We start from the raw sequence: 25852 nt of genomic DNA, 5'->3' as shown, positions 1-25852 counted from the left end.
CACGCCTCCTTCTCAGCTCAGGCCCTTCCTGCTAACCTCCTCACCGCCCACTGCCCAGTTTCTTGTTTTCATTCAGACTGAATGCAACAAAATGGGACAAAATAGGGGTCTCGAAATTAAACAAACTAGATACACCACTGGCTTATTCACCCCTGGATGTACTCACACATGTGACACAACAAAAATCACACACTCCGTTCTACAGGGCTTGCAACTCAGAATGTGCACCAACATACAAATCTAATGTATTTTCCATCGTTAAGTATCTTTATTGAGTTTTTTCTTCTACATATGGTTTATGTGTTTTGGAGCAGACAGAGGGCCAGGGGTGTGGAGGAGATGACAGAGAAACACGAAGAGAGGAGATTCAGTGAGATAATAAAGCAAGAGAGCAGCAGGAGGGCCACCCTGGAGACTGAAGTATTACAGGAGGGACCCGTCGGGTGGCCCTGATGACCTATCAGATGGTCACACCTGAGGTGAGGTGCAGGTGCACAGGAGGGAGAATAGAACCTTCCACCGTCTTCAATGTGGCCCGCACAACAGCGCCACCCACCGGCCGTGGGAGAGGAACACAGCATCGGCGTCTCAGACTGCTCTCTAAGCATTAAGACACATGTAATGTGCTTCTCAGACAATGCAGAAACGACAGAAATGGAGACTCAAGCATATAATTGCAAGATAAAAATGAACACACTACGGCAGGGTAGGTTTTTAATAAGATCTTAATAATATTGGTAAGGAGCCAAATTACAACACGCCCCAGAATATGAAGTACAAAACCTAAGAGACAGAATAAAACCTCATAAAAATAGAAGAGCACCTTAAAACAGTAATAATCTTTAGGATAAAAGAACCATTTGCTCAACAAAGGTACTGAGTGAGCGTGTTTAATAAAAATTAAGTGAGATTAAAGACACGTGGAGAGCCACACATCCCCCCGGGGCCCCAGTGGCAGGAAGGTGTGAGACTCGTGTGGGAGGAGGAAGGCACGGCGCCAGGAGCACAGGCGAGGTCCCCCCACCCAAGCGCGTGAGAACCACCTCAAGGCGCCTCCATTTCCTCACGTCTCACACACAGGACACGAATCCATTTCCCCTGCATTGCGCAGTGGCCTTGGAAATGACCCGTGACAGCACGCCCAGCCACGCAACCCCGCCCACCACAGCAGGGGGTGGTCTGGGGGCCAAGCAAGTGCGCCCCCACCTGCGGACCGGAGCAGGAGGGCAAAAGCAGGGAAAGCACCCCAAGCGCAGTTGCGCCCACCCACTCTGACGACGGCTGTGCCGGCCTCTAGGATTTGGGGGCGGGTGTTTCCCTCAACTCTCTCCCGCAGATACTGTAAATGCTACTGGCACGTGGGTCCTATTTCCCCCCCCCAAGGGCACTACATGTTATGCTTCATTTGGGCCAGATGTTCCAATCAGTGTGCCTGCTCGTCCCGCCGGGGACGCAACAATTATTTGTTTGTCCTCCCAGCCATGGAGCCGTGTGGAGCAGCTGCGACAGGCAGTGGGTGACGGAGTGGGGGTGCACTTCTGCCGCGCCGCCAAGGGAAAAGCTTGCCCCTCCGGCCTCCGAGGCAGGCCATCGACAGGCTCCTTGACCTTAAACCCTAAGTCGAGAGCTTAATCAGATGCAGATTGCGTGGGACAGGACAGAGAGTCAGAGAAGTGAGGCTTGATATTCTCTCGCTGTCTGCTTTGGCTGTGCTGGCCACTGGAAAGTGATGAGGACCTTCGGGACGAAAGGCATTAGCAGCTCCTTGGAGGAGGATAATCCCAATCTTCCGGCGGGGGCTCAAGGAGGTGGCACTCACTGAAGCTTCTGACTGGGCCTGCTGTTAATCGAATCAAAGTCAATGACAATCTTGCTGCACTTGGGTGTGAATTTCCTAAACGTAAGAAACAAAACATATAATGGAATTATGCAGTGAGTACTTAAAGCAACTTGTTTACTTTGGCTTAACCTACGTTTTCTGTGGGGAGGAAAAAATTTTCTGGGGACTCAGGCACCAATCACAGCACACCATCTGGAGACAAACAAGGCCCCCAAAAGACTAAGGCCAAAGCAGGTGCTGGGGGCGGGCTTGCCTCCAAGGTTCTCCAGCCCGCTGAGCACACGAATTACAGGAAGGTCAAAGGATTTCTAACAAGTCAGCTGCACAACGTGACATCCGATTACGAGTTTCCCACCAGACTTATCTTATTTTCCGGGAAACCTCTACAGCCAGCATGAAACCATGCTAAAGCAAAATACACTAAATTTTCTTTGGCCTCTTGTACATAGCAAAAAGCAACGAGGTATAGTGAGGGTTTTTTTTTTTTTTTTTTTTTAGAGAGGGAAGGGAGGGAGATAGAGAGAGAGAGAGAGAAACATCAATGTGCGGTTGCTGGGGGTTAAAGCCTGCAACCCGGGAATGTACCCTGGCTGGGAATCGAACCTGGGACACTTTGGTTCCCAGCCCGCGCTCAATCCACTGAGCTATGCCAGCCAGGGCTTTGAGGGGTTGTTTTTAAAATCATGTTCTAAAAGCATGCAGAGGAAACATAAACCCACTCTGTATTTTACATCTAATTGTTATTGTATAAATAACGTGGACTCACAGTCTGGTAAGACACAACAGTCTCCTGGCCTGGAACCCACATCCCTAACGATGAAGGCGAGAACCTCCCCACTGACCGCAGCAAACACTGTAAAAGAGCCACTTTGAAAGCTCTTGCTGTCTCGAAAGAAGTTTCCACTGTGAATCAAAGGTGTTTGAACTTATCTGCAAGTCAAACATACCTCCCAGTCTTTGCCTAACAGAGATCATCATAAAAATCTAAATGACTTCAAGTCTCAATTTAAAATGTGGCTGTCAAAAGAACTCCGTGGTATTTCAAATCTGGCAGGTTACTTTCATCCTAAGTTTTCTATGCTGGTGGTTGCCACGCTTGCAAAATTGACAAAGGTTTAATGTTCGTATCATAAAACTCGTGAATTTTTAGAAGTTTCCCGCGACCAGGATAATTAGTCTAAGCCTTGGAAAGCTACTAATATTAAAGTGCAATCGTCAGGCAGATTGTCTTCAAAGACTTCTTTCACTGCTCTTAAAAATCTACCCCTAGCCCTGGCTGGCGTAGCTCAGTGGATTGAGCATGGGCTGGGAACCAAAGTGTCGCAGGTTCGATTCCCAGTCAGGGCACATGCCTGGGTTGCAGGCCAAGGCCCCCAGCAACCGCACATTGATATCTCTCTCTCTCCCTCTCTCTCTCTCTCTCTCTCTCTCTTCCCTTCCCTCCCTTCCCTCTCTAAAAATAAATAAATAAAATCTTAAAAAAAAAAGAGTGGTACAATTCATGCTGGTAGTTTAAAAAAGAAATCTACCCCTAAAATAATCCTTCAATTCTTGGCCCATCGCATTGAAAAAGATGCCTCCCGTGGGGCTGGAAGTCCGGCCTCGCAGGCGCAAGGGAACCGTCCATCAGCCAGCTCACAGCCGGCTCTGCGCCCGGCTTTCACCCCGCTGCCCCTGAGTCCTCCCCACTTACCTGAACTTGACCCCAGCCATATCGAACATGAGCCTCGCAGCGATGGTCTCCTCGCTATCGTGGTATTTATCAGACATGAATATAACTTCTTTGATACCTTAAAAGGCAACAGAGCAAGAAGCCCCGTTAGCACAGCGACAGAAACACCGTCGCAGAGCCACTCGTGGCCGCGGAGGCCTGGCGGCGCCTGTGACTAACGATGCGCATGCACGCCACGTCCAGCGACGAAACCTAGGCTGCGGCTCTCCGTGGCAAGGCTGCGGTGGGCGGACAGGTCTTCTTTAAACTGCCCTCCAGTCTTTGTGGACTTTTTTTTAAACTAATGCAAGATGAAACAAGTCACGTAGTCAAGCCTTGATCCGATGAACAAATTTCCTTTACTGTGGACAATCGAATATTCTTTCTTCCCAGGGCAGCTCCTCTTAACTCAGGAGCTAATGGGAAGGAGTGGTGGTTGCTGCCAAAATCACGGAGAAACACCAGCGAGCTCCCTGGAGCCGCTGTGCGGCCCACTCCGGCCAGCGCCAGGAGAGCAGACGCGTCCGGGTCTCCCGCCCCCGCGGGCAGCGCGGACTCCAGCGCCAGGGCTCTGAAGGGATAGTAAGGAAGCTGGCCACGCGGGACACTCGCTGCTCTCCCTGGGCGCCAGCCGCGGCCTCTGCACTGAAGCGGGGGGCCCACGCAATTCCGTCGCCAAGACTGTGGTTCCCACGCCAGCAGGCCGCCTCGGCTCAGAGGTGCCCGGGGTCATGACAAACAGCACGCGGGGAAACCGCATATCTGTCCAAAAGTGGTAAGTCTTTAAATCTCATGCTGAGAGTTTTACGGAGATAAAGTGTAACTGAGTCTCACGTGTGACAATTTGAAAAAAGTGAAATATTCAGAATACAAGGGTGTAGATTTACAGTAAGAAAAACTACCGATGGAGTCATGACATTTGCATGCAAAGATATGGTTAGGCCCTCAAATACCCACCATACATTAGATACAAATTAAAATTTCATATACAGACTCCCAGCTGACCTTGTCCCTGACAGAAATTCATTTCCCTCCCTCCCCCCTAATCTATGCACAATATGTCAGAGAACAGTAAACTGACAGTAATGATATGCAAAGCCTGGGTTGTTTTTTGGCAGCTTGCAGTTTAAGAAGTTGCAAACTAAATTAAAAACATGCTAAGAATCACAGAGGATGCAATTAGTCGTGGAATACCTGGCACCATTCAAAAACAAAACACGGGAAGCATCTTGCAAAGTTGATAGTGCAATTAATTTAGATCTAAACAATAGCAACTTAAGATCGCACACGTCTGCCAGGAGCTGCGAGGAGCAGGCGGGACGCGAATGCGAGGCACGGAGCGGCCGGTGCCTACCTGCCTGGATGATGAGCTTAGCGCACTCATTACACGGGAACAGGGCCACGTAGATGCTGCAGCCTTTCACGTCGGCCGAGTTTTTGTTCATGATGGCATTCAGCTCGGCGTGGCACACTGTGGGTGTGAACGAGAGAAAAAAGCAGCACTCAGACTCTGGCTCGGGAACAATTTACTCGCGGTGTCAAAGCATTCCATTCCGCCCTCTGAAATAGCGCGTTAATAGACTCGATTAAAAAGGAGCTGATTAGAGAAACCCGAAGCACTGAGAATACCAAATGAGAGCCCTGTGGTCTGACAGGTGGGCGCTGAGGAGCACAAAGGTTCGCCTCCGCAGCAGCCCTGGGTCTGTAAGCACCTAGAGCACCTGGGGGAGAGGGGAAAGGGGGGGCCAAGGTCAAGTACCTTCACCCACCCTAAGGGGAACCACAGCTCACAGCTCCACAAGACTGGGGGGTATGGAGTGGCCCATGGAGAACGGTTCATCTGTGTGTCCCTATGCACACCCGGGGATGCTCACTGTGGATGTTAAGAAAGTGGGAAGAGACTTTAAGAGCAGGGGAATTGAGAATACAGCTGAGCACTTCTGTCACGAGGCGTCGGCCTTGCCTCATCTCAGTTCTCGGCCCGCATACAGGTGAGTGCCCAGTAGTTTGTCTCTTTGAAGAAAACTATTCATCCACTCACTGGCAATGAAAAGTCAAGTTCTCGCTCTGCTGGCTCATTCTACCCAAGATGCCTAAAGGGTGATCCAAGGTCATTCCCAGACCTGCCTGAATTCAAGGATGAAGGGAGCACCCTTCTCTCCTCTCCCTCACCTGTCAAAGCCCACCCACCTCCCCAGGCCCCTTGGCTGGGGGTGCCCACCACCTAATCCACAGGGTGCCCCTCTCGTGGGAAGGGCTGCATTCGCCACTCTGATTTAGTTTAGAATCTCCCACCTGCTTTGTGAGGTCGCCGTGTGCTATTCCATTTCCTGGGTGCATTACCTACAATTGTATGATAATTTCCTTGTGACAGTGATTCACAAATTGTCTGCATGGTGGAATCCTCAGACAGCTCCCCAAACACCGATGCCTGTGTCCCGCACCTGGAGCCTGACGGGGCCTGGGGCGTGGCCTGGGCTGTGACATCTGTACACAGTTCCCCACTGGGACTCCAACATGCAGGCGTGTTTGGGAAACGCTGCCTCGCGGAATCCTCCGGCATCCCCAAGGTGACTCAACACACACTATGCACACAAGTGCTAAAATAAATGTTTGTTGAGCGCATTAATGACTCTCTGGCTGTGGTCCAAACCATACAGATCTCCTAGATTTACAAATATGGGGCTTCGAAGATCCCCCTCCCCCACCCAGAACCACCCTTCTACACACAACACCTTCCTCCGGGGGTGCTGAGGCCTAATCTCCCGGCGCTTACACGTTTCGGCCTGTGAGCCTTTAGTGCGTGTCTACACTGGCTCAGACAGCACCGAGCCCCTGACCACCCTCCTCCCCACACCTCCCGTTCTCGGTCGGGTGGCCACCGTCTGCATGCGCCCGTGTCCAGCAGCTGCTCTGCGATGCCACAGGCAGAAAGCTGACCCAGGGCCCTCCCAGGAAGCGGTGGGAGGGCTCACTCTAGCCTGTGAAGACCACGGTTTAGGAGGCCTTAGTCGTACGTACAAATGAGCAGTCTAAGGCATTATAAGAAAATCTGAAGGAAAAAAAAAAAACAGTGCTTAATCAGATCACAGCCCATCAGAGAACGATACTCTCGGGCCAGGGGTAACCCTGCCAGCCCCAAACCACACTGGGGGGCAGTGAGGACAGGAAAGGGGGGGTCCATGCTCAGTGGCCAGGGAGATGCTTCCCAAGCAGAGGTCCCCTTAAACCCACTTCCTTCCCTGGTGACCACGATGTTCCCGAGCTGGGATTAACACCGCTCCGCGTTAAAAACAATTAGATGTAATTATTTCTTCTATTTCCCCCTCGAGGGCAGAGGCCAGACTTCTCGGTTCGTGCGGCTCCCCCAGAGTCTAATGCGCTGCCAGGGACGTAATGGGCGTTAAATATTTATTGAATAAATAAAGGAGGGAATGAGGACTCCAATTATTGATGGCGACGTTGGGAAATGCAGCAGGTCCTCTTAAATTCAAAGACCGAAAATATGCTTTTCCGTCCAAGAGAGATTTTTTTGATGCCGTTGGTATTAATATTCAGAACTACAGCGTCTCCGAATCTGCTAGGAAACCCAGTACACTGTCCTCTTTTGAATTTCTAAAAATCATCCCATGGAAGGCAACGATCATCCTCTAATTCATCCAAGGCAGTCTGGGGCAAAATTGAGCGTTATGTGTCTGGATTCATTAAGAAAATTACCATATGAAACAGCTTCCCTTGGGCAACATCCAACATCCCAGGATAAAGGGTGGTTTAGGGAAATGATACACAGGATCATAAACAGATTTCCTTTCTGTTAACCACAAAACCACAAGATGGGAAATACAGAGCTTCGCGTTGGAAGACACGAGGTCCGCCGGCCACGTGACCAGCTGAGTGTCAGGCACCCGCCACGCTCCTTCAGAGACACAGCCCGCGACCCACAGCGTCACGTGTTCACACCAGACAGTGAAAAACGCAGAGCCCGAGTGCTCCACGCACCCCTGATTTCTTGGCATCGTCCCTGTACCTGTTCAGCCTCAGATGTGACAAACACCCACTCCCGCCTTCCCCGGGGCCCCCTGGCCCGCCAAACCCTGTCTGGTTAACCCTGGCTTCCCGGGCCTGCACCCAGTGGGTGGAGGAGAGAAGTCCGCACCCCGGGCAGCACCCGGCACTGCAGCCTGGCCCGCCCTCCTTGGAACGCCCTGCCGCTGCCGGTCCAGGCCCTGAAGCCCGAGAGGCTGCACCTTGGTGGCCTGGCACTGGCCTTTCAGGGCCACGATCCCACGGCTGCTGTGCTCTGACCCTCGGCCTCCCCTCCCAAACCGCCCTGCATCCCCCTTCAGGACTGGTCCGTCCGGAGACCTGACGCAGGCAGGGCGCAGGTCCCGGGCCCCCAGATGGTCCTCAAAGAGGACACTGGACGGGACAACCTGTCCATAGTCCATCCGAGTCGTCAACGTGGGTCAGTCAGCATGGAGTCTGGGGCCTCGTTTCCCGGACTGGCCACCAACATGGACACATAGCAGGGAGCTGCCGAAGCGGCTTCAGGCCTCGAAGGGCACGTGGCAGAGAGCAGGCCTGGCCTGCGGAGGGCCTTGCTTCGAGCCTGGGCGGCCTGACTGCAGGCCGAGTGGTCCCCGGCCCTGCCCTCTCCACCAGAAACAGAAGGCCACCCCAGGGCTCCGGGCCTAGCTCTGCCCCTGGAAGCAGCGTGACCTGGACAAGGGGCACGAAGCGCTCTCTGGGTTTGCAGGGGAAACGCTCACTCTCAGACACTGCTTTTCCACCGACTGGCCAAAAGCAACTTTAAAAAACACTAAGAAATCCAGTTTTTAGCTTTTCCCTAAGGTGCCCCGTTCCCTTCCTCTGTCTTCCCGAACAGCTGACCTTCTCCAAGACCGGCTCCGACCACAGAACAGGAGCCTCCTGCCCCATGGCCAAGGGCACGTCTCTTTGCAATGCACATCCAACCTCTAGCTGTCTCCACAACAACACTTCTCAACAAATCTCACACTGAAATCAGTTTAGTGCGTTACTAACGGCATTTCCCGGCTCCTTCTAATGGAAAGGGAAGGGCCGAGATCACAATGCACCCACACAGCAAGGTTAGGTCCTGCGCCTAACAACTGTCCCGTGTGTGTGTGTGTGTGTGTGTCAGGACAACTAGGTTTGCCGAGTTGTCACGTAAAAAGGTTCAGAAACACTACTCTGTGGGGACCCGTGGGCCTCTGTAATACCCTAGCCAGGTTTACAACCAACTTCTTTTTTAATGTCCCCATGTTTAGCATCTGCCAGTTTCTGTGGTGTAAATATTCCCCACGGCCAATCTCAACATGACAGGGAACTGAGAAGAGGCACGCGCATCTGCCCCGGTGAGCTGGCCCCGGCGCACCCCTGGATGGCCTCACCTTAACCGCAACCCGTAGCCTCTCCGGCCGCAGTCTGTTTCCCTGTTACTCCTCCCGCCTAAACCCTCCCAGGAGGACCCGAGTCTCTGGGTCCGTCCCTTCTATGGGTCCTTTTCAGCCCTCGCTTCCCGGGCACATCCCAAGGGTCAGTGCTGCTCATGAATTAATGCATCCCTTCCTCGATTCTCAGACAGCAGACCTAGCTGTAAAACGCCCAAGTCTACATTTCCAACCCCAAAGTCAGTCCCATCTTCTCCTTGGGCCTTTTTGTGGGGTGTCCTGAGTCATCGCCCCAACTCTTCTGACTGCGACACACCAAGAAGTTAAAGAATACATGTATCTTTTTCTAGTGTTATCATCTGGATTGCACTGCACTGGAATACATGCAGCAAGAGCTACAAATGTAAATGCAAAAGCCAACCGCGGAGAACGGTCCTCCCCGTAGCTTTGAGATGCGTATCGTTTTCACATTCATAGTAGGAAGAAGGACCCAGGACTCCAAAGACATAAGGATCTAGGACGTAATTCGACAAGAGAGCTAACGTGTCCAAAAAAGGGCAAATTTCCCAACTGTTTACATAGACTTACTCACCGCTGGCTAAGCAATCGGCCCAAGAAGTCTCCGAATACTCCAAGTGTCATTTAAGCACCAGCAGTGGCACAAAACTCTTTAATTATTCTCAACCTTGTTTAAGAGGGAAAAATATCAAATGCTGAAAATATCAGATTAACACTTGAAAAGTTCTTCGCTGCCAGAAGGAGCACCTCCATTTCAGGTAATTATAAGACAATTCATAGGCTTTGGTCCTTTTTTTTTTCCTTTTCTATTACTAACTGTCAGAATGCAGAACTGCATTAACCTTGGACCATGGAGAAGAGATTGTATAATTAGAAAACTGTATTTTTCAAATGCCCTCTTATCGGGGCTTGATTAATCCTCACTGTCTTGTGTAGGCGGTTCTCTACAAGTTTGACAAATTAACAGGATACATTCCATCCTTGCTTAGATTTAGATGTAAGAGATTCCACATTTTATAAATGTGACTTTCATCTCATGTGATATAAGACTAATACAATATCTATTTCAGACAGTACTATTTTTAAGGTGACTTGAATAGGTTTAAAAAAGCCCCCAGTAACGCGCACCAAAGGCCAGCGGCTGCACCAATAATTCAGCAGGAGCAGGGTGACACGGCCCGCCACTGACCTTCGGGCGCCCCCAGCCCCTGATGGGAAAGGTTGAGGCCTGAGAAAATACAAGTTTCAGTTCCAAGGAGAGAAACTCTCCAGGTGATATAAAACTCCTGGTCTTTAGTGGTGTTGGACTTGAAGACAAGGACCTCCTCGGGCCTGCGGGGTACTCGGCCAAGGCCGAGCTGAGAAGCGGGGAGTCTGCAGTGGCAACTCGGCTGGGGTCAGGTCAGAGGGCAGGGCCAGGAGCACCTGTCGCCACTCAGCCCAGACCCACCCCGCCTTCTGCCAGGGCACTCCAGGCTGCACCGCACAGGCCTCAGGCCGCCTCTGGGGACACGGCGGCGCCTCTGACCCCGACAGGGGGGCCGGGGAGGCTCTCGGGGAGCACAGCCACCACATTCAAGGCACAGACCGTTCAGCTCACTGACAAGACAGAGGCCAGGGCTCCAGGGCGTCTGCTCGCGGCCTTCTGGAGTAAAGGGGTGAGAAGCTTCACCCGGCAATTAATAACTGACATGAAGTGGGTACCCGAGTTCAAGGTCAACCTGTGCCCTTTTAAAAATAACTCCGTGTTAATGTTTAGAAGATATTCTGTTTCTGTTTCGATGACAAAGCTTCTGTCATTCCTTCTCGAAATGGAGGTCTAGGTGCTTCCGGTTCTGGGGCCCTACAGGTACCAGAGCCGCCACACGTGGGCACATCTCTCAGGCAGGGGCACCCCCTCCTTGGCCCCTGGTGCCCCACAGACGCCTGATGGATGCACACTGGGGAGGGGGGTTGGGAGGGCATGCACTTTCTCCTCTCAGATCCACTTAGGGAACTTTCACAGCTTCGGAAGCTAAAATGGAATTTCAAGGACTAATTTCTTCGCTATTGAGAGATACCCTGACAGAGCCTCATAAGTCACTGCCAGCGTCCAAAGCACCCGCCCTTCAGGCTGATCATTTAACAGGAGAGCAGCCTCTGAATGTAAGCCCCTCCAACCCACCACCGCCTCTGGCACTCTCCCTGGCACTAAAATGTCCATTATCACAGCCACCCCAAACCCCACAGTGAACATTCCAGAGCTGGCCCCAAACAGTGCCCCTCCTCTATCTGGTCTCCCCTCCAGGAAGCGCCCACACCTGTGAAGTAGCAACTGGACTCATTATCGAGGTCCCCAAAGGGCCCGACACACAGCTGGGGCAGGGCAGAGGAGACTCAGAAACCAGCATCCCAGGTTCCTCCGGGGCAACCCCAAGCAGCCTCTGCTCCCCACCCCTTGCCCCAGGGACCCCCCCCCACCACCACCACCACAGTCTCCCCTCCTGGCAACTTCTTGGCATGCACCAAAACCTACTTCATTCTCGTGGTTCCTCAGACAGAGGGGCATCATCCTCTGGACTGGGCTGCAGCCGGGAGAGAAAGGGGTTCAGAACTGGAGACGGTTCCCACATACGTACGGGGAGTGATGAGACCCGGCTGTGACATCCCCCGGCCCCAGCACAGCGCTCCCAGGGCTCAGAAACAATGGAGAGTCGCAGGAAAGCTGCAGGCACCCTGGAAGCAGGCCCTTGGCAGAGGGGAAGGGCAGGGAAAACCCAGGAAACAAGGGGTCAAGTGCACTCTTCGTAGTGTATGGGGAGCTGAATGTGCAGGTAGTATTTATTGGTCCTATAGGAAAATATATTTGGATTATCAATGGCTTTTCAGAACAAGGAGAGTTAAAACCTCTGCCTCCACACCGGTCCGAGCCCCAGGCTCGCTCAGCTGCAAATGCTGCTGGGAATAACACCACCCTCCCTTCCTACCTCCCGAGGGGACAGAGAGAGCACGTGAGAAAAATGGCCGGGAAAAGCGTCACGAACTGGAAAGAATTCTGCAGACGAAGCCCGTGTTACCGACACTCAGGCCGGGGCCGGATTTCTAAGAGCAGCCTCATCCCCATGGGTCCTGTCTGTGCAGGAGAGCGGGGGGGGGGGGGTCAGGGACGGGGGCTTCCTGGGTGCAGCTGGTGGGGGACAGCACTTCTGCCCCCGCCCCCCCCGAGAAGCACGCCCAACCACGCCACCCCCTGCGCTCAGAACCCGGCCCCACGGCCCTGGCCCCCCACCCTGAGCACAGTGGATGGCCTTTCTATTCAGGAGACGAAGTAACATCCGCCACCTTCGGGCGCCGAGGGCACCCATTCCAGTCTGATCTATTATAGCGCCAGTGTGCGTGGGGAACTGGAGACAGGTAACAGTGACAGGGCAAAGGAAGCCAGCCCCGTGCCTGGAGAACCTCTGGCCCGGTCTGTTCCCGGCCGGTGCCCAGGGAAGGGTCTCTGTGAGAAGGAAAGGCGCAGGGAGGGACTCTGGCCACAGCTGGGGGCTGGAGGAGGAGCTGCTCCCGGAAAACGCAGCCAGGCTGTCTGGGCTCCTCCAGGTGACGCCCCGCCCACTGATGGCCTGTCCCCACAGGTGTCCGTCCTGTCTGCAGTCCTGGAACCAAGCCGAGGGGCTTGTCCGAACACACCCAGTCCTCGCAGCCATCCCACGGCCCTGCCTCCCCACCTGTGAGTCTGCAACCCTGGGTCTCGGGAAGCCTCAGTCTCCCGGCCTGAGAAATGGGGAGGAGGAGGCCCGCCTCGGAGAACAGTCACGGAGACTAGCATCTGCGGACAGCGGAGGGCAGGAGGAGGACCCGACACGTGCCCGAGCCCCCTAACCTCTCCCCCTACCCCCCACACCGGGCGGCCCTGGGCTGTGTGGCTCCCCCAATGGGAGAACAGACATTTCTGTCCCTGCTCTCTCCCCTCCTCCGGTGCCCACCCCCTGTCCCCTTCTGTGCTGCTTCTTGCTCAGGCCCATGGCAGCAACTCACGGCACCCAGGGGAGCCACTTAGCCCCAATGGTAGTGCTCAGGGCTAAAGAGATTTCTGACTGCAGAGTTTCCATTATTGATAATAAAGCCCCCAGAACTCTAATTAGACTGCTCCCCTATGTGCTAAGGGCACACAATCAGGTCAGAAGGCGGAGAGTGTGGAAATACTGTGTTTCTTCCACGGGTGAGCCATGTCCAAGTCCCTCCCTGCTGTTCCTGGAGGCCCAGAGCGTGTTAAAAGCAGCACCCACAGAACAGAACGCTGATCCGGGTCGGACAGCCTTGTAACGCAAACGCCCATCAGAGAGGGCTCAAGGCTTCCCTCTCGTGTTGACAGCGGGTGCAGGGCGAGACGGCACCCAGAGGTGAGCACTGGACACGCAGTCGGGGCGTGCGTCCAATTCATTCCAGCTCCACAGGGGGCACTCCGGGCGCTGGCTGAGCCCGCTCCCGCCGCAGGAAACGGGGCGAGAGTGACCTCACTTGGGACTCTGGGAGGAGGTCGGCTCCCGACGCTGCCCTACATTCCCAGGACACCTCTCCACCGCCCCCGACAACCTCGTGTCCTTCTCCCCAGTGTCCGCGCTTGCTCACCCTGTTTCAGCTGACAACCCTTCCCTGCCGTGCTGTCCTGGGTCGCACCCCACCTGCGACTTCATAACCTAGGTGTCAGCTGTCCTCACCCTACCTGGGGTGGCTGCGACGAACCAACGTGCCCCCTCCCCCCGCTCATGTCCTCCACGACTCTGCCTCTTCCCCCTTTTTGTTTGTCCCGCTCTCTCTACTGGCTCATTCCCATCAGCAAACAAACCAATCGCCTAAAAGCACCAGGTTCTCCCCTCGTTTCTCCTCGCCCCGCCTCCCGTTCCAGCCGCCACCCCCGCGCTCCCGCTCTCATCACAAACCCGATCCATAAACACCTTTCCCATTCGCTTCTGCTCCTGCTCCGACCGGCTCCAGGCAGCCTCCCGAGGCGGCCTCTCTGTGGGAGTTCATGGGGTCCCTGCCCCATGACCTCCATGTTGCTAACCCCACGGGAATGTCAGTCCCCACAGACCTCTCAGCAGCCGGCGACAGCGCCGGCCACGCCCTCCTTCCTGCCCCACCACCCTGTGCTCCACAGCGTCCCCTGCCGACCTCAGGGATCAGGCCACGGCCGCGGCCTTTGCACCCTCTCCCGGGGACTGACGTCACCCAGACGTCAAACAGGCAGCAGCTGACCTCTCAGCCTACGCTTTTCCTGGCACTCCTGTACCCAACCTGACCACCTGCCACCCTTCCCGGGGGGGGGCGCTGGCCAGCTCCCAAACTTCAGGGGCCCGGGTCTTCCTTGATCTTCCCCCAAGCCTAGGTGCTTGGGCAGGAACTCTTGGGGGAGTCCATCCCCCTTCCCCCCCCCTTATCACCCACCCCCCTCGATGCTGTCTCCAGAATACAGCCCCCACTCACCCATCCTCTCCATCCCCAACGGGGCAGTTCACCCCTCCAAACCCGCCCCCAACCCAGTCCACAGCCATCACCTCACAGCCAGACGCCCCTCGCGCCCCCAGCAATCCATTCCCCACGCACGGCCAACGCCATCCTTGCAATCTGAACTCCTTACCCTGCAGGCCCTCGAGGCTCCTTCCTCTCCAGGTTCCCCCGCTAAGCTTGAGCCGAAGTCTTTCTGACCCCACGGCGATCCTAGTGCCTAGGTCCTGCCTGAGGGCCTTCACCCACAAGCAGGGCCCCTCCCCTGCTCTTCCCATCCCTGAACACCGAACACCGTGCACCCCACCTGACCTGAGGAGACCCATCCAACCCCTCAGACGTCAGCTCAGAAGTCACCTCCTCGGGAGGGAGCATTCGATACTACGTTCCACCACTGTCTACCTCCTCCAAGCTCAGGCTGCACACTCCCAGAAAACCCGGCCACCAGCCACTGCACACACCCCTGCAGAGCACCGGGCACAGGACACATGTGAGAGATGACCTGTAAGTGTTTGCTGAGTGAATGAATGATGACTGGTGGATGACCTCGGGGAAGTGGGGTGCACTACAACATTAGTTATCATTTCTGAAAAGGAAGCCAGGTGACTCAGACGACTCGAGAACGCCCCCACCTCCAACAGACAACTCACGCTGATAGAACAGATGACTCATCGGTATTTATTTCAATTCCTAAGACGTTATAACTCACTCACAGAGGGAAAAAAAAAAACCCGACAATGAGGAATTCTGCTTCCCCCTTTTTCACCTAAACTCAAACTTAATGGCATTTTGAACAAAGCCTTTTAATTGCAGAATTTAAAAATTCATGCTCAGTTATCATACTCAATATTTCAGATTTACTATGGCATCTATCACGGGCACGGAGGGCAGGGATGAAGCTCACACCTCCGCTCCTTGGCTGGTGCCGCCTCCCGACAGCGGAGCAGGGGGTGGGCACCTCTCGCCCTAACGCCCTCACACCCTCCCTTCCCCAACCGGCTCCATTTACCCCTGGACTGACTCATTCCCATTCGTTCCCGACGCCAGGCAGGCATCCTTGTGTCCATGAACGTGGTCACACTGACCAGGTCCCCACAGGACGTTGCAACTCCTTGCTTTCTACTGGGTTCTAGAACCGCTTCTTGTCTCCAAAGAGTTCTATGTGCCTCTTCCAGGTACCCGTTCTCTTGTTCTTAGAAACGGGTCTCTTTTCTTCCTTGTTCTCCTCCAACCATCTTCTCACCCGACATCTCCCAATCTCTCTGTTTGTGGGGAGATGCACACTCCCCAGCCGCCCCCCCTTCTCGGGTGTCCATCTCTGTCTGGTTTATGTCCATCTCACCACGGGAGCAGACCTGAACCTCTAAGGAGGGCGGGAATGACGCCCGTGTCCATTAATCTGTCCCCATGCCCAGACGCACACTCTCGGGGCCGCTGTTACCCACAGGTTTCTCAGCTCTGAGCCTTCACCCAAGATGCTTCTAGAACTCCACTAAACACCCCTAGACGGGGTGCTTAAACACTGCCCAGATCCGATGCAAGCAAAGCCGTATTGTTTAATGTTGTCCTTAGAATGCGAGAACTGGAGGCGTCCTCCAGTGACCACTTATTTCCTAAAGACACTGAGAAACAAACAGCAGGTCCTGAATCCGACAACCCCACGATCGATCACCGGGTATAAACACGCCACACGGGGACCCAGGGTCTGCAGGGCCGGTCCAGACTCTCTCCCTTGCATCTGGCCATCGTGGCATTTTGCAGTGCAGGGGTTTTCTTAGCCGACATGCCTATTAAAGACACGTACAGTCCCATGCAAACAGGAAACAAAAGCCCTAAGTGGTGAAAGTAAAAATCAGTACAAATACCTGCAAAAATCTCCAGGAACCAGGTTTTAATGCATATTTCAGGGAGCGAACAATATGACCTATTCCACTTTAATACCAGTATTAACAAAGCTTATGAAACGGCGATTCTTGGAAAAAAGTCAAAGCACAACTAGTAATTAAGGCCAATTTCAGAGAAGATCAGTCGGAATCCTGCGAGTTAATCAATAGAACGGAGGCCACGAGGTGCACCGCTCTCGGGGGCTCCCCGCAGCTTGCCACACGGTGACCCTGAGTGTCCGAGCCAAGGCTCACTGGACTTACACGAATGAAGCGGCCTTGACCATCAGGAATCTCCTTCTGCACTCGGGTCACTACTGTGCCCACGTGCTACAGTCTGTGGTAGGTGGAACGTGGCCCCGCAATTTCACCAGGGAGAGAGGTTTCTCCACAAACCTTTCTCATGAGGGGCCGGACAGAGATCCCTGCGGCCACTTCTGACCGTCCACTCGGGGGTCACCAGCCTTGTATCACTTTACGTTTTATCACGGATATCCACGCGGTACACTGGCTCTTTTCAGAACAGAGACAAACCTGGGTCTTTTCACAGGCGGGTTTGACCCCACCGGGGAGCACCTCAGCGTTTCCGGCACCTGCTCCCCAGAGCAACGGATTGTTACGGTACGTCCTTCCTGGGAACTGAGTGAGACAGGAACCTCTAGCTCTTCAAAAATAATTAGCCCTCAGCCCTGGCTGGCATAGCTCAGTGGATTGAGCTTGGGCTACGAACCAAAGTGTCACAGGTTCGATTCCCAGTCAGGGCACATGCCTGGGTTGCAGGCCATGACCCCCAGCAACTGCACATTGATGTTTCTCTCTCTCTCTCTTTCTCCCTCCCTTCCTTCTCTAAAAACAAATAAATAAAAATCTTTAAAAAATAATAATAATTAGCCCTCAAGCTATAGATTAAAATACATAAAAATCAAGTAAATTAATCCCCCCAAATCATTATCTATTGTTTTCTAGAAACTGTTTATAAACAGTTATACCTGAAAGTGAAATATGCTTCTGTCAAACTGGTTAATATTTTTTTTGGGGGGGGGGGGGGGGCCTCAGGTATAAGCTGTCATGGTGCCCTGTTCATCTGAAACATCACACAATAAAACCTGAGTTTGCTTCTCGATTCATAAAAATCATTTCCTTTATATCTTCCCTGTAAACTTGCTCAACGGTTTTCCATGGATTACATTAGCTATTTTGCACAAAGCCGCCACTTTAACCCACTGTCCGGCCACAACTATGAGCTGGCCAGGCAGCAGAGGGGCGGTGGGAAGATGTGCATGAAATCAGAATTCTGCAGGAAAAGGAGCAGAAGTCACCAAACCCACGGAGCTGCCTAACGAAACCAGAAGGTGTTCCCTTCCAGCTGGCTGCAGAAGCGAATTGGATCTTAAGTACTAAGAAGTTCTTAAAAGTTGTGAGAAAGTCAGAGCTTAAGAAGGATCAGCCTTCTGACTTCTTGATAAATTAGTTTCTCAAGACACCCTCTAGATCTTCTAGATGCCAAAGACATGGATCCCCTGCGTGGCAGTCCGGAAAACGCCGGGTTCGAGGGGGTAAGGCGACCAGCTAAGCAGTCCCTGAACCGGCACCTACGCATGCTCCACAAGCTGCTGGCTGGGCAAGAGAAAGGCTGCATTTAAATACAAACTTAAAGGAGCACTGCCACACACTGGCAGAACGTTGCCCTGCTGAATTCTCGCTTTGATTAACTCCAGCATTTTCCTTCCCAGCACGACAGCCTTTTGGAGTGTCCCTCTGGAAACAGGGGCCCACGCTGGGAAGAGCCCCGCGTGTCCATTCGCATGATGACACTATGGCGTGGCTACCGCCTGCCCTTGGGACAGGAAGGTCACGGTCCCCTCCACGACAGAGAAGAGTGATGCCAAAGGCAAAGCGATCCTGGCTGCTCGCATCCCTGGATGGAGAGGAGGCCACCTGTTGCCCCCCAGCCCCTGACCCTCGGGAAACAGTGGGCCATGAAGACGCATGTGGGCCAGTGGAGCACAGCGCACACTGTGTCACAAACGCTAACTTCAGCAGTGGCTTTGGGGGACGGAAGAAGTTGCTGGTCCTCCAGCTCCCGGCTGCAAACCATGTCACCAACATGGGTTACAAAAACCCAGGGAAAGCGCGGTGTCTGAATTACCGGGAGTGTTTCACTTCCGTTTTATAAACTTCGTGTTTTGATGAAACGTGCCTCACGCCGATGCATTTCACAAAGAGAAAGGAACTGACAATATCAGCCGAATACTTCATCCCGGGTTTCACCACCACCCCCCCCTTATAAAGTAAGAAGCTCCCAGAGTTTTTTTTTATGGTAAATTAGATAAATCTGCTGCTTCCCGGTTTAATTGTCAATTCGTGTGAAGAGGTGTCACTGTAACAATGCTGACTTCTTCCTGCCACTTGACGTTACTGACATCGCACCCTCCTTTGGATTTTTCGGGAAGAGGATGAGGTGAAGAGCGGTTTCTTTTTGGCAGGGGAAATTTTCATTATCCGTGTTAATACCACATTACGATCAAACTGTTCCGTGAAGTTTTGATCCTAAAGCTGGAAGAGCAGAAACACCCTTTTAAAAGTTTCCCTCCAGAGACACAGCCGGGAGACGCTCCGTCTCCTACTCTGTTACTTGTAACATTGAGGCTTCCTCCTTTCCACAAAGTGTCAATCAAGAATGACTTCTGCATGTACAGAACGAACACGGAGAATTACGCTGTGTACACTACCACCAAACTCAACCTTACCAGGGCCCAGCAGGAGCTCCCCTTTGGGGAAACGTTAGAGCCAGCCACGCACAAATGCATTTCTGCCCAATGGGAGGTGCGGGCCACCCCCACCAGCACCTGCCCTCTGGACAGTGACTTCACCTACGCCTCCATCCGCTCAGGAGCACCACGAGCAGAGAAGAGGCGGCCCATGGAGCTCGGGTCCAGGCGACACTTCAGAAGAACCCCACAGGGCAGACCCGGTGGGTCGCAAACAGTGCCAAGCTTGGGACTAGAAGGTGTCACCCTGCCAGTGTGGCATCACAGAAGTCCCTTTATGCCCTGGGGCCCTGTGGGCACAGAACCCCGAGGTCCACTGAGGCTGTGACAGGGGCGCAGGGCCGCAGGCTGCGTGAACATCAAGTCTGGCACACAATACACTTCCCCAAACACACCCAAATGCTATTGAATAAAGTCAATATTAATGTGCATGTGACTGCTATTGAGTAGCTTTTTGTCATCCCGGATTTTCTTACCCACCCCCCAAAAAATACTAAGTTAAACCAGCCTGACGTGGGTGGGGTCTGGCTGTTTTCTGAGAAGGTCCCGTAGACTCAGAGGAATTGAAGAGTCGCTGGTCTGGAGTTCCAGATAATCTCTAAAGCTCCCTGACAGCGATGACATAGGCGTCATCGTCCTGCCCGACGCAGCAGCTCAGCCGCCATCTCGTCCTTCAGTGAGCAAAGCAAGGGCGAGGCCTCCCCAGCTCCAGACCCTCGCACTTCTTGTTTTAAGTCTGGAGTCTTAAAACAGAAGTAAAAAGAATTCGCGTCTTTCATCAATGATCACCGAACACCTCTCGTAGCACAGCCAAGGCTACCTAGCCGCGCACCACGCTGCGGGCCGAAGCCCCCGGGAAAGACGAGAGGGGGCGTATAGGTTAGAGCCTGGCATCGTCGCCCCGACGGAAAGGCCGCCTCCGAGTGTCTTACGGCGGCAGCAACACTAAATGCCTTTTAAGAACCATTTAATGCCTTCTGTGACTTTTATGGCACATCAAATTACAAGCTTACTCTCGTGAAAGAAAATTGTCTGCACGCTAACACGGCTACCTGTAAAAGGAATCATTGATAAGGGAGGGCAAAGAGCTTTGAAAACCTAGAGGTATCATATGCATAGGAAGAAATAACGCAGCCAGCCAGCCAGTGCCCAAAACTCAGCAACCATCCCATGAAAAACAATCAGTGAGGTTGGACCAACGCCTGTGTGGGGTTTCATCATCATCATCATCATCATCATTATTATTATTACTATTATTCCTTCTGGAGAGGAGCTCTGAAAGGCAGTCTTTCTAACTACAGACAAAAGGCAGTATCTCAGAACAAACAAAATCAGCCACTAGAGAGCTTCCGAGGCACTGGAAAGCCGGGGGTTGCGACCGTGCCACCGCCGATCTGCCTGGGGTTCACAGTGACAGAGGACCGCACGGGTCCCCCTGGGTGAGCTGCTCGGGGACCCCTCTGCAGCAGTCCAGCCACAGACCGACACCCTGAGAATCCCTGCACAGGGAGGTTGGGTACCGGGGCCGAGGTTCCCCTGCCTGGACCCCGGGAGGCAACGACAGCGGCAGCCGCCCATTTCAGTGCCCACCCTGAACTTGGGGGCCCTTTCATCCTGCAACCTGATACAGGACACTGGAAATAGGCACTGTGAAAAATTGCCTTTGCACGCACCCACAAACCACTAGTTGTTCCCCTTCTTTCTTACCCTCAAAAGCTTACGATCACATCAGACGGCAGAAAGTTCCTAAAATACGCAAGCCCCTCTTTCCGTTGTTCCCCAGCCCCCCTCGGCTGGAAGCGGAGGCTGAGCAGACGGCTCTGCTTCCTCCCGGCTGGGGTCCCACTCTGCCTGCTCCCAGGAGGGAGCCCTCTGACTGTGAAACCCCCTTCATCCCCGCCTGCATCTTCTTCCCTGAAAACCCCGAGTGCTTTGTCCTTCTCCCCACGCTCGTGCCTCTGTTCCTCCCTCTCCGCTGGGCATGTTTTTTTTTTTCTTTCCCAAAGAGAGCAGTTGCTTGAAGCAGTTTACAAAGAAATGTGTGGGGTTTATTTCCCATGACCAAGGTCCAAGGCCATTAGTAAACTATGGAAATTGGGCTAACAGGGGGCTTGGAATTCTTTAGGGAAAAAACCCCAGGGGAAAGTCTACTAGGGAAGAGTCAACAGAGTGAAAGCTCTTCCCCATCACACCCAGAACCCCGCTCCAGAAGGCACACTCTTCCCTCTAGGGTGGCCTTAGCGCACCTGACTCCCACCTGAGCCGGCCTGTTCACTTCCGGATGTAAACACAGGCCCCAATGTTATGGAAAATCAACACCCGTGCATGCAGCCCAATCTGCCTCTTCTACAGCACGAGTTACACAATCCCCAGGGAACTCCAGGTAAAGTGAAGCTGTGACTTGTCCCTCCCAGAGAGTCTCGAAAGGTATTCTGCCTGGGGCTCCGATAGGTAGCAAATTATACCAGGCATCCTTCCCCGATTTAAAGACGAAAAACAGATGGCCAGGCGGAAGGTGCCCAGTCCCACCCATCTGGCCTGTGGTCTGTCCACAGCCCGCTCTGCGACTGCAGAGGCTCCGGAGCAGGAGGAGGCTGCAGCATCCATCTCTGTTGGTCCAGCTCCCGGTTTGCCGCCTGCTTCCCAGAAACAAGCGTGAGCCAGCTGCCCAGGGTAGGCAGAGGGGCCGAACGAGCCCTGCTTCTCATCAGACCTAAGCCCCGGCCGGTACTTGATTAGCTGGCTCCACTTCCAGGGAGCAAAGACACAACCTGCAGGACCATCATCACTCACAGTCCTCAGCCAGGGCAGGTGGCGCTCTGCCCAGAAGCCAGCCACCAATGCCTGGCAGGTCACCAGCGGAGCTCACCAGGCACACGGCAGGCAGCAGAGCCCTGGACCTTGGGGCCGGGCTGTGTGACGGCCACCACACTTCCATTTGCTGGCTCTCTTTGGAACATCTGGGATGGGGACAGGCAATCAGGGTAGTTCAGTGAGATGCGCTCCCCAGGGCTCTGCCACGAAGCAGAGGGCAACACGGAGCGCGTCCTACCGTAAGGGTATTTGGTGTCCAGCTTCCTCTCCGCCGTCCTCCTCCAAGGCAAGAGGTCGTCGCTGCACCCGTTCGGCATGCCATTGTACCCGATGCCCACGATCTTGTTTTCCGTGTTCACGATGCAGGCTCCAACCTGCAGGGAAACACAAGCAAAGACGTGGTGACCGGGAGTGGCCGGTCTGCCCCCGGAGAGGTGGTGAATGAAACCAGAGACCCGAAGACTCCGAAAGGACACGCAGCGTCTGGGGGAGGCGGGGCTCAGAGCTCTGTCTCCCTGCCTGTTTTCCGTGGCAGTTCCCACGAGCCAAAGGACGAGCACCCCTGGCCCCAGGGCAGGCACCGGAGACACCTGGTGATCACTTTCACAGGAAGACGCGAGCAGGCGGGGACACAGCACAGTGTCCTGGAGAGCGCACCCACCTGGGAATTTGGATCTTTGCTTCTCTGTGCTGATAAGAAGGCCACGGCCATGAAGTACTCGGGCCACTCCAGGTAGTCCTCGCGTTTCTTGCAGGGGACAGTGCTCATGCTGGATCTGGAAGGAAAGCACAGCACGATGCGAGGGCAGGGGAGATAAGCCTTGGGGCCGGCCTGCTCTCCCGTCCCACCTGGCCACAGTCGCACCGTGCGTTGTCCAACTCGGACACTTCGGTTACACTTACCAGTGAGAAAAACCACAGAACACGGACTCCAGACGGTCTCTGGTCTTAAGAAAAAAATTAAGAAATTAAGTTACTATTTCAAAAGTTTGCACTTGGCACACGTTCCCAAATAGGACATCTATTTACTGCTTTGGCACAGGAGGTCTTACAAATGCCTGCCCTGCGAACTGTTCTCATCCCTCAGCCCTCTCCCTCATAACAGGGAGCCAGGACGAGTGGCGGGGGTGGCGGGGGGAAGAGAACATTTTTTGATCACCTCACAAATTGCAGACAGTGTTGAAGGTTATGTACATGACCTCACTACAGCCTCCTTGCCCACTAAGGTGGAGAGTGGCATCCCACCTTAGAGACTGTGGGAGCTTGGGTAACTCGCCCTACGTCACACCCGGTTATTACCCTGCCAGGCGAACTGGACTTGGCACTGCCCCAATGCTGACCTTAACTGGATTGATTTGTCCCTTCCCTTTCCCCTTAGTTTCCCCAGATAGGGCAGTCATCAACTCTGAGTGCTGAATCAAATCAGGGCGAACTATGAAAAGTATTGCATGCTATTATTACGGCAAGGTTCTAGCAACAGGCCTTTGGTGGGCAGGCACAAGCTGTCTCTCCTGCAGGGAGAACCCCTGAAGGGGACATCCCCTGAAAGCTCCAGCAGAGTAGGGGTGGGGCCCTTTCAAGGTCAAGGAAGGAGGTCAACCCAAGAACGGGGTGGGTAGTGTCCCTGAGAAGTCTGGAGAAGGCCCAGACATCTGGGCTAAAGAAAGGTGAGCATCCCCCCCCCCCCCAGTCTGAGACTGGCATGCATCAACACGTGGGGCCTGGAACCAGCATTACCCAATGACTACGGGGCCCAAATTCTGAGCAGCCTGTAAGCCCCCTTACAGACTGGACCTATTTACCACCCGGGCTAAAGGGCTGGCATCATAATCGCTGCAGGGTGCCAGGGAATCACCTACGACCCCCACACAGGAGGACGGGAGAGGAAGAAGGGGTGTAAAAGGAATTTACCCTCCACCACCCCTTCCCTGAAGTCTGGGTTAATGCTCCCAGACGCCCCAAACCCCGCTGCAGAAACAGAGAAGACATCCATTCAGGGAGGTACCCCTAGCTCCCCCCGCCCCGCCCCCGCGACCCCCGGACAGAACCCAAGCCCCTCCACCCCCCTCCATTCTTATCCCGGGACGTATCACCACCGCACCCGCGGGCGACAGAAGTTACTGTCACGTTCAGAGTCCCGCGTCCACCCTGTTCTCGGCTCCCCAAGCTGGAAAGCCTCCCACAGGCCACACTGCCCGCCACGGAGTTAGGCGGGCCGGCTTCCCCGAGAGCAGGGCAGCCCTGGGTTCCGCACCCCCCAGCCCGGCTGCAAGCCCGGCGCCCCGCACCCCACGCTCCGGCCGCGCCACGTGGTGCGTGGTCCGCGTTTCCAGCCCAGCCCCGCTCAGCGACCTGCACGCGACGTGGGTTCCCGCCACACCGGGGGAGGAAGTTGGGAGCGGAGGCGGGGCCGCCGCGTGGCCGGAAGGTAGCAGCGGCCCGGGCCTCTGCGCGCTCGGCGGAGGGGGCCGGCCGGGCGGTGCGCGCCCGGCGGGATCGTCTCGGCTTCCAGGCCCCGGCTGCAAAGTTAGCTTGCTCAGCACACGGTCTGGACGGCGACCTGCAGATTTTGCCTCTGACTTTGCGGCGGGGGTGGGGGGAGGGGGCTGGTCTGGGACCCGCGCGGTGGCCCCGCCTACAGGAGTCCCCGGGTCCCGGAGCCTCTGCCGCATTCCTGGAAGCTAGGGTGGCGCCGGGAGGGCCTGCTGGCGGCGGCTCGCAGAATCTGACCTCATAACCGTTGCATTTTTCAGATCTCTGAATCTGAGGGTTGGGTCGCTTCTGTTGTTGATGGTGGGGTGTTTTTTTTTTTTTATTCTTCCCCACCTGAACGTACCGTCAGCTAAAAGCTCTCACAATAATTACGAATGTGCAATGTGTGAATAAAATAAGATCCGAACGAGTCCGGTGCAATAAAACTGCAGAGGCAGGAAGTGAGGAGACTGGGTCGGGGCCCTGGAGTGGATGGGCCCACAGTGAGGCTCTGCTCTGTCCTCGTGGGGAACACTGACCCCTAGCAGCAGCTTCGCACTGGTATGCGGCACCGGACGCTCTGCCTCGAAGATACATTTGCATTTGTGCTTTGCATGGACAGTCTACCGTCTCCATTCAGATTTTGTGGGAGGACCTGAGAGGCGTGCTGAAGCCCGCCCCCGCGCAACCCCCACCGCCTGCACACCTGCCCTGGTAGTCTCCCGATAACACTTGCCAGCTATAAAACTGCTTATTTTGTTACAGTTGTTTGAAAGATCAGAAGAACGCGGCCCGGGTCAAAAAAAGAAAGACCCGCCGTGATATTTCTGAAGTCATACGCCCCAAGGAACTAAATCTGATTTTCTCGAACTTCATTATTCTATTAAGACGTCTAGCTCCTAAGTCTGGCGGAACATGGGTTCCGGCGCGGAGACTGACAAATGCGCCCCTTGTGCTGCACGCGGGGCTGGAGGAGACAGCCAGCCCTCCATAAATAACAGCTACTGTAATAATCACGCGTCTGATCGGCACATCCCAGATCCGAGCCACTAATCCAAACAAAAGCTTGCTAACTATATTAATTTAGCCTAACACAGGAAGAATGATGAGAACAAACAGTTGGTTCTATCTAATTTCTCGCTGCGGCAGACACATCATTCTTCATCTCCTGGGTCCGGCCTGTAGATTCAATAATTAAATTATGTACTGCAGTCGGTGGGTGCCGGGAAAGCGAAGGAGAAAAATACTTCATCGTTAACTATAGATTTTTTTTTCCCCTTGATCAGACTCGGGCTTGAAAGAGCGACATAGATTAAGATGATGATTTTTAATGTCAAGTTAACTCTACTCGGCTGTCTTGTTGTCACTGAAATGTATTACATGCTCAGCTCCCGTTCCCCCGCCCCCTCCCCAATGCACTGCTTGGTCTCAGCCACCGTCGT

At 54.1% G+C, this 25852-nt stretch overlaps 1 protein-coding gene across 2 annotated transcripts; it reads right to left on the bottom strand.

Moving 5' to 3' along the window:
- Window positions 1-1375: 1375 nt before the first annotated feature.
- Window positions 1376-24245, bottom strand: DCTD (dCMP deaminase). Of its 2 annotated transcripts, none has more exons than XM_036011775.1 (7): window positions 24227-24245; window positions 22842-22885; window positions 22600-22714; window positions 22177-22312; window positions 4906-5022; window positions 3534-3630; window positions 1376-1894 (listed from the first exon to the last, which is right to left on the bottom strand). In XM_036011775.1, the coding sequence occupies exons 3-7, from the start codon at window positions 22705-22707 to the stop codon at window positions 1816-1818; spliced, it is 537 nt and encodes a 178-aa protein (XP_035867668.1). In that variant the 5' UTR covers window positions 22708-22714; window positions 22842-22885; window positions 24227-24245; the 3' UTR covers window positions 1376-1815. The 2 variants fall into 2 exon arrangements, with proteins under 2 accessions (XP_035867668.1, XP_028382509.1); XM_028526708.2 differs by lacking the exon at window positions 24227-24245 and adding an exon at window positions 24040-24199.
- Window positions 24246-25852: the final 1607 nt, after the last annotated feature.

This window comes from Phyllostomus discolor, chromosome 11 (genome assembly GCF_004126475.2).
Source record: "Phyllostomus discolor isolate MPI-MPIP mPhyDis1 chromosome 11, mPhyDis1.pri.v3, whole genome shotgun sequence".
NCBI classification, from domain to species: Eukaryota; Metazoa; Chordata; class Mammalia; order Chiroptera; family Phyllostomidae; genus Phyllostomus; species Phyllostomus discolor.
This window is presented reverse-complemented; position numbering and strand designations above follow the sequence as displayed.

Coding starts and splice junctions, on each gene's coding strand:
- DCTD (XM_036011775.1), bottom strand. CDS start 22,707: ATGAGCACTGTCCCCTGCAAGAAACGCGAGGACTACCTGGAGTGGCCC. Junction 22,313..22,599: donor GCAAAGATCCAAATTCCCAG/GTGGGTGCGCTC, acceptor GTTTCCCTGCAG/GTTGGAGCCTGCATCGTGAA. Junction 3,631..4,905: donor TAAGCTCATCATCCAGGCAG/GTAGGCACCGGC, acceptor TTGCCTTTTAAG/GTATCAAAGAAGTTATATTC.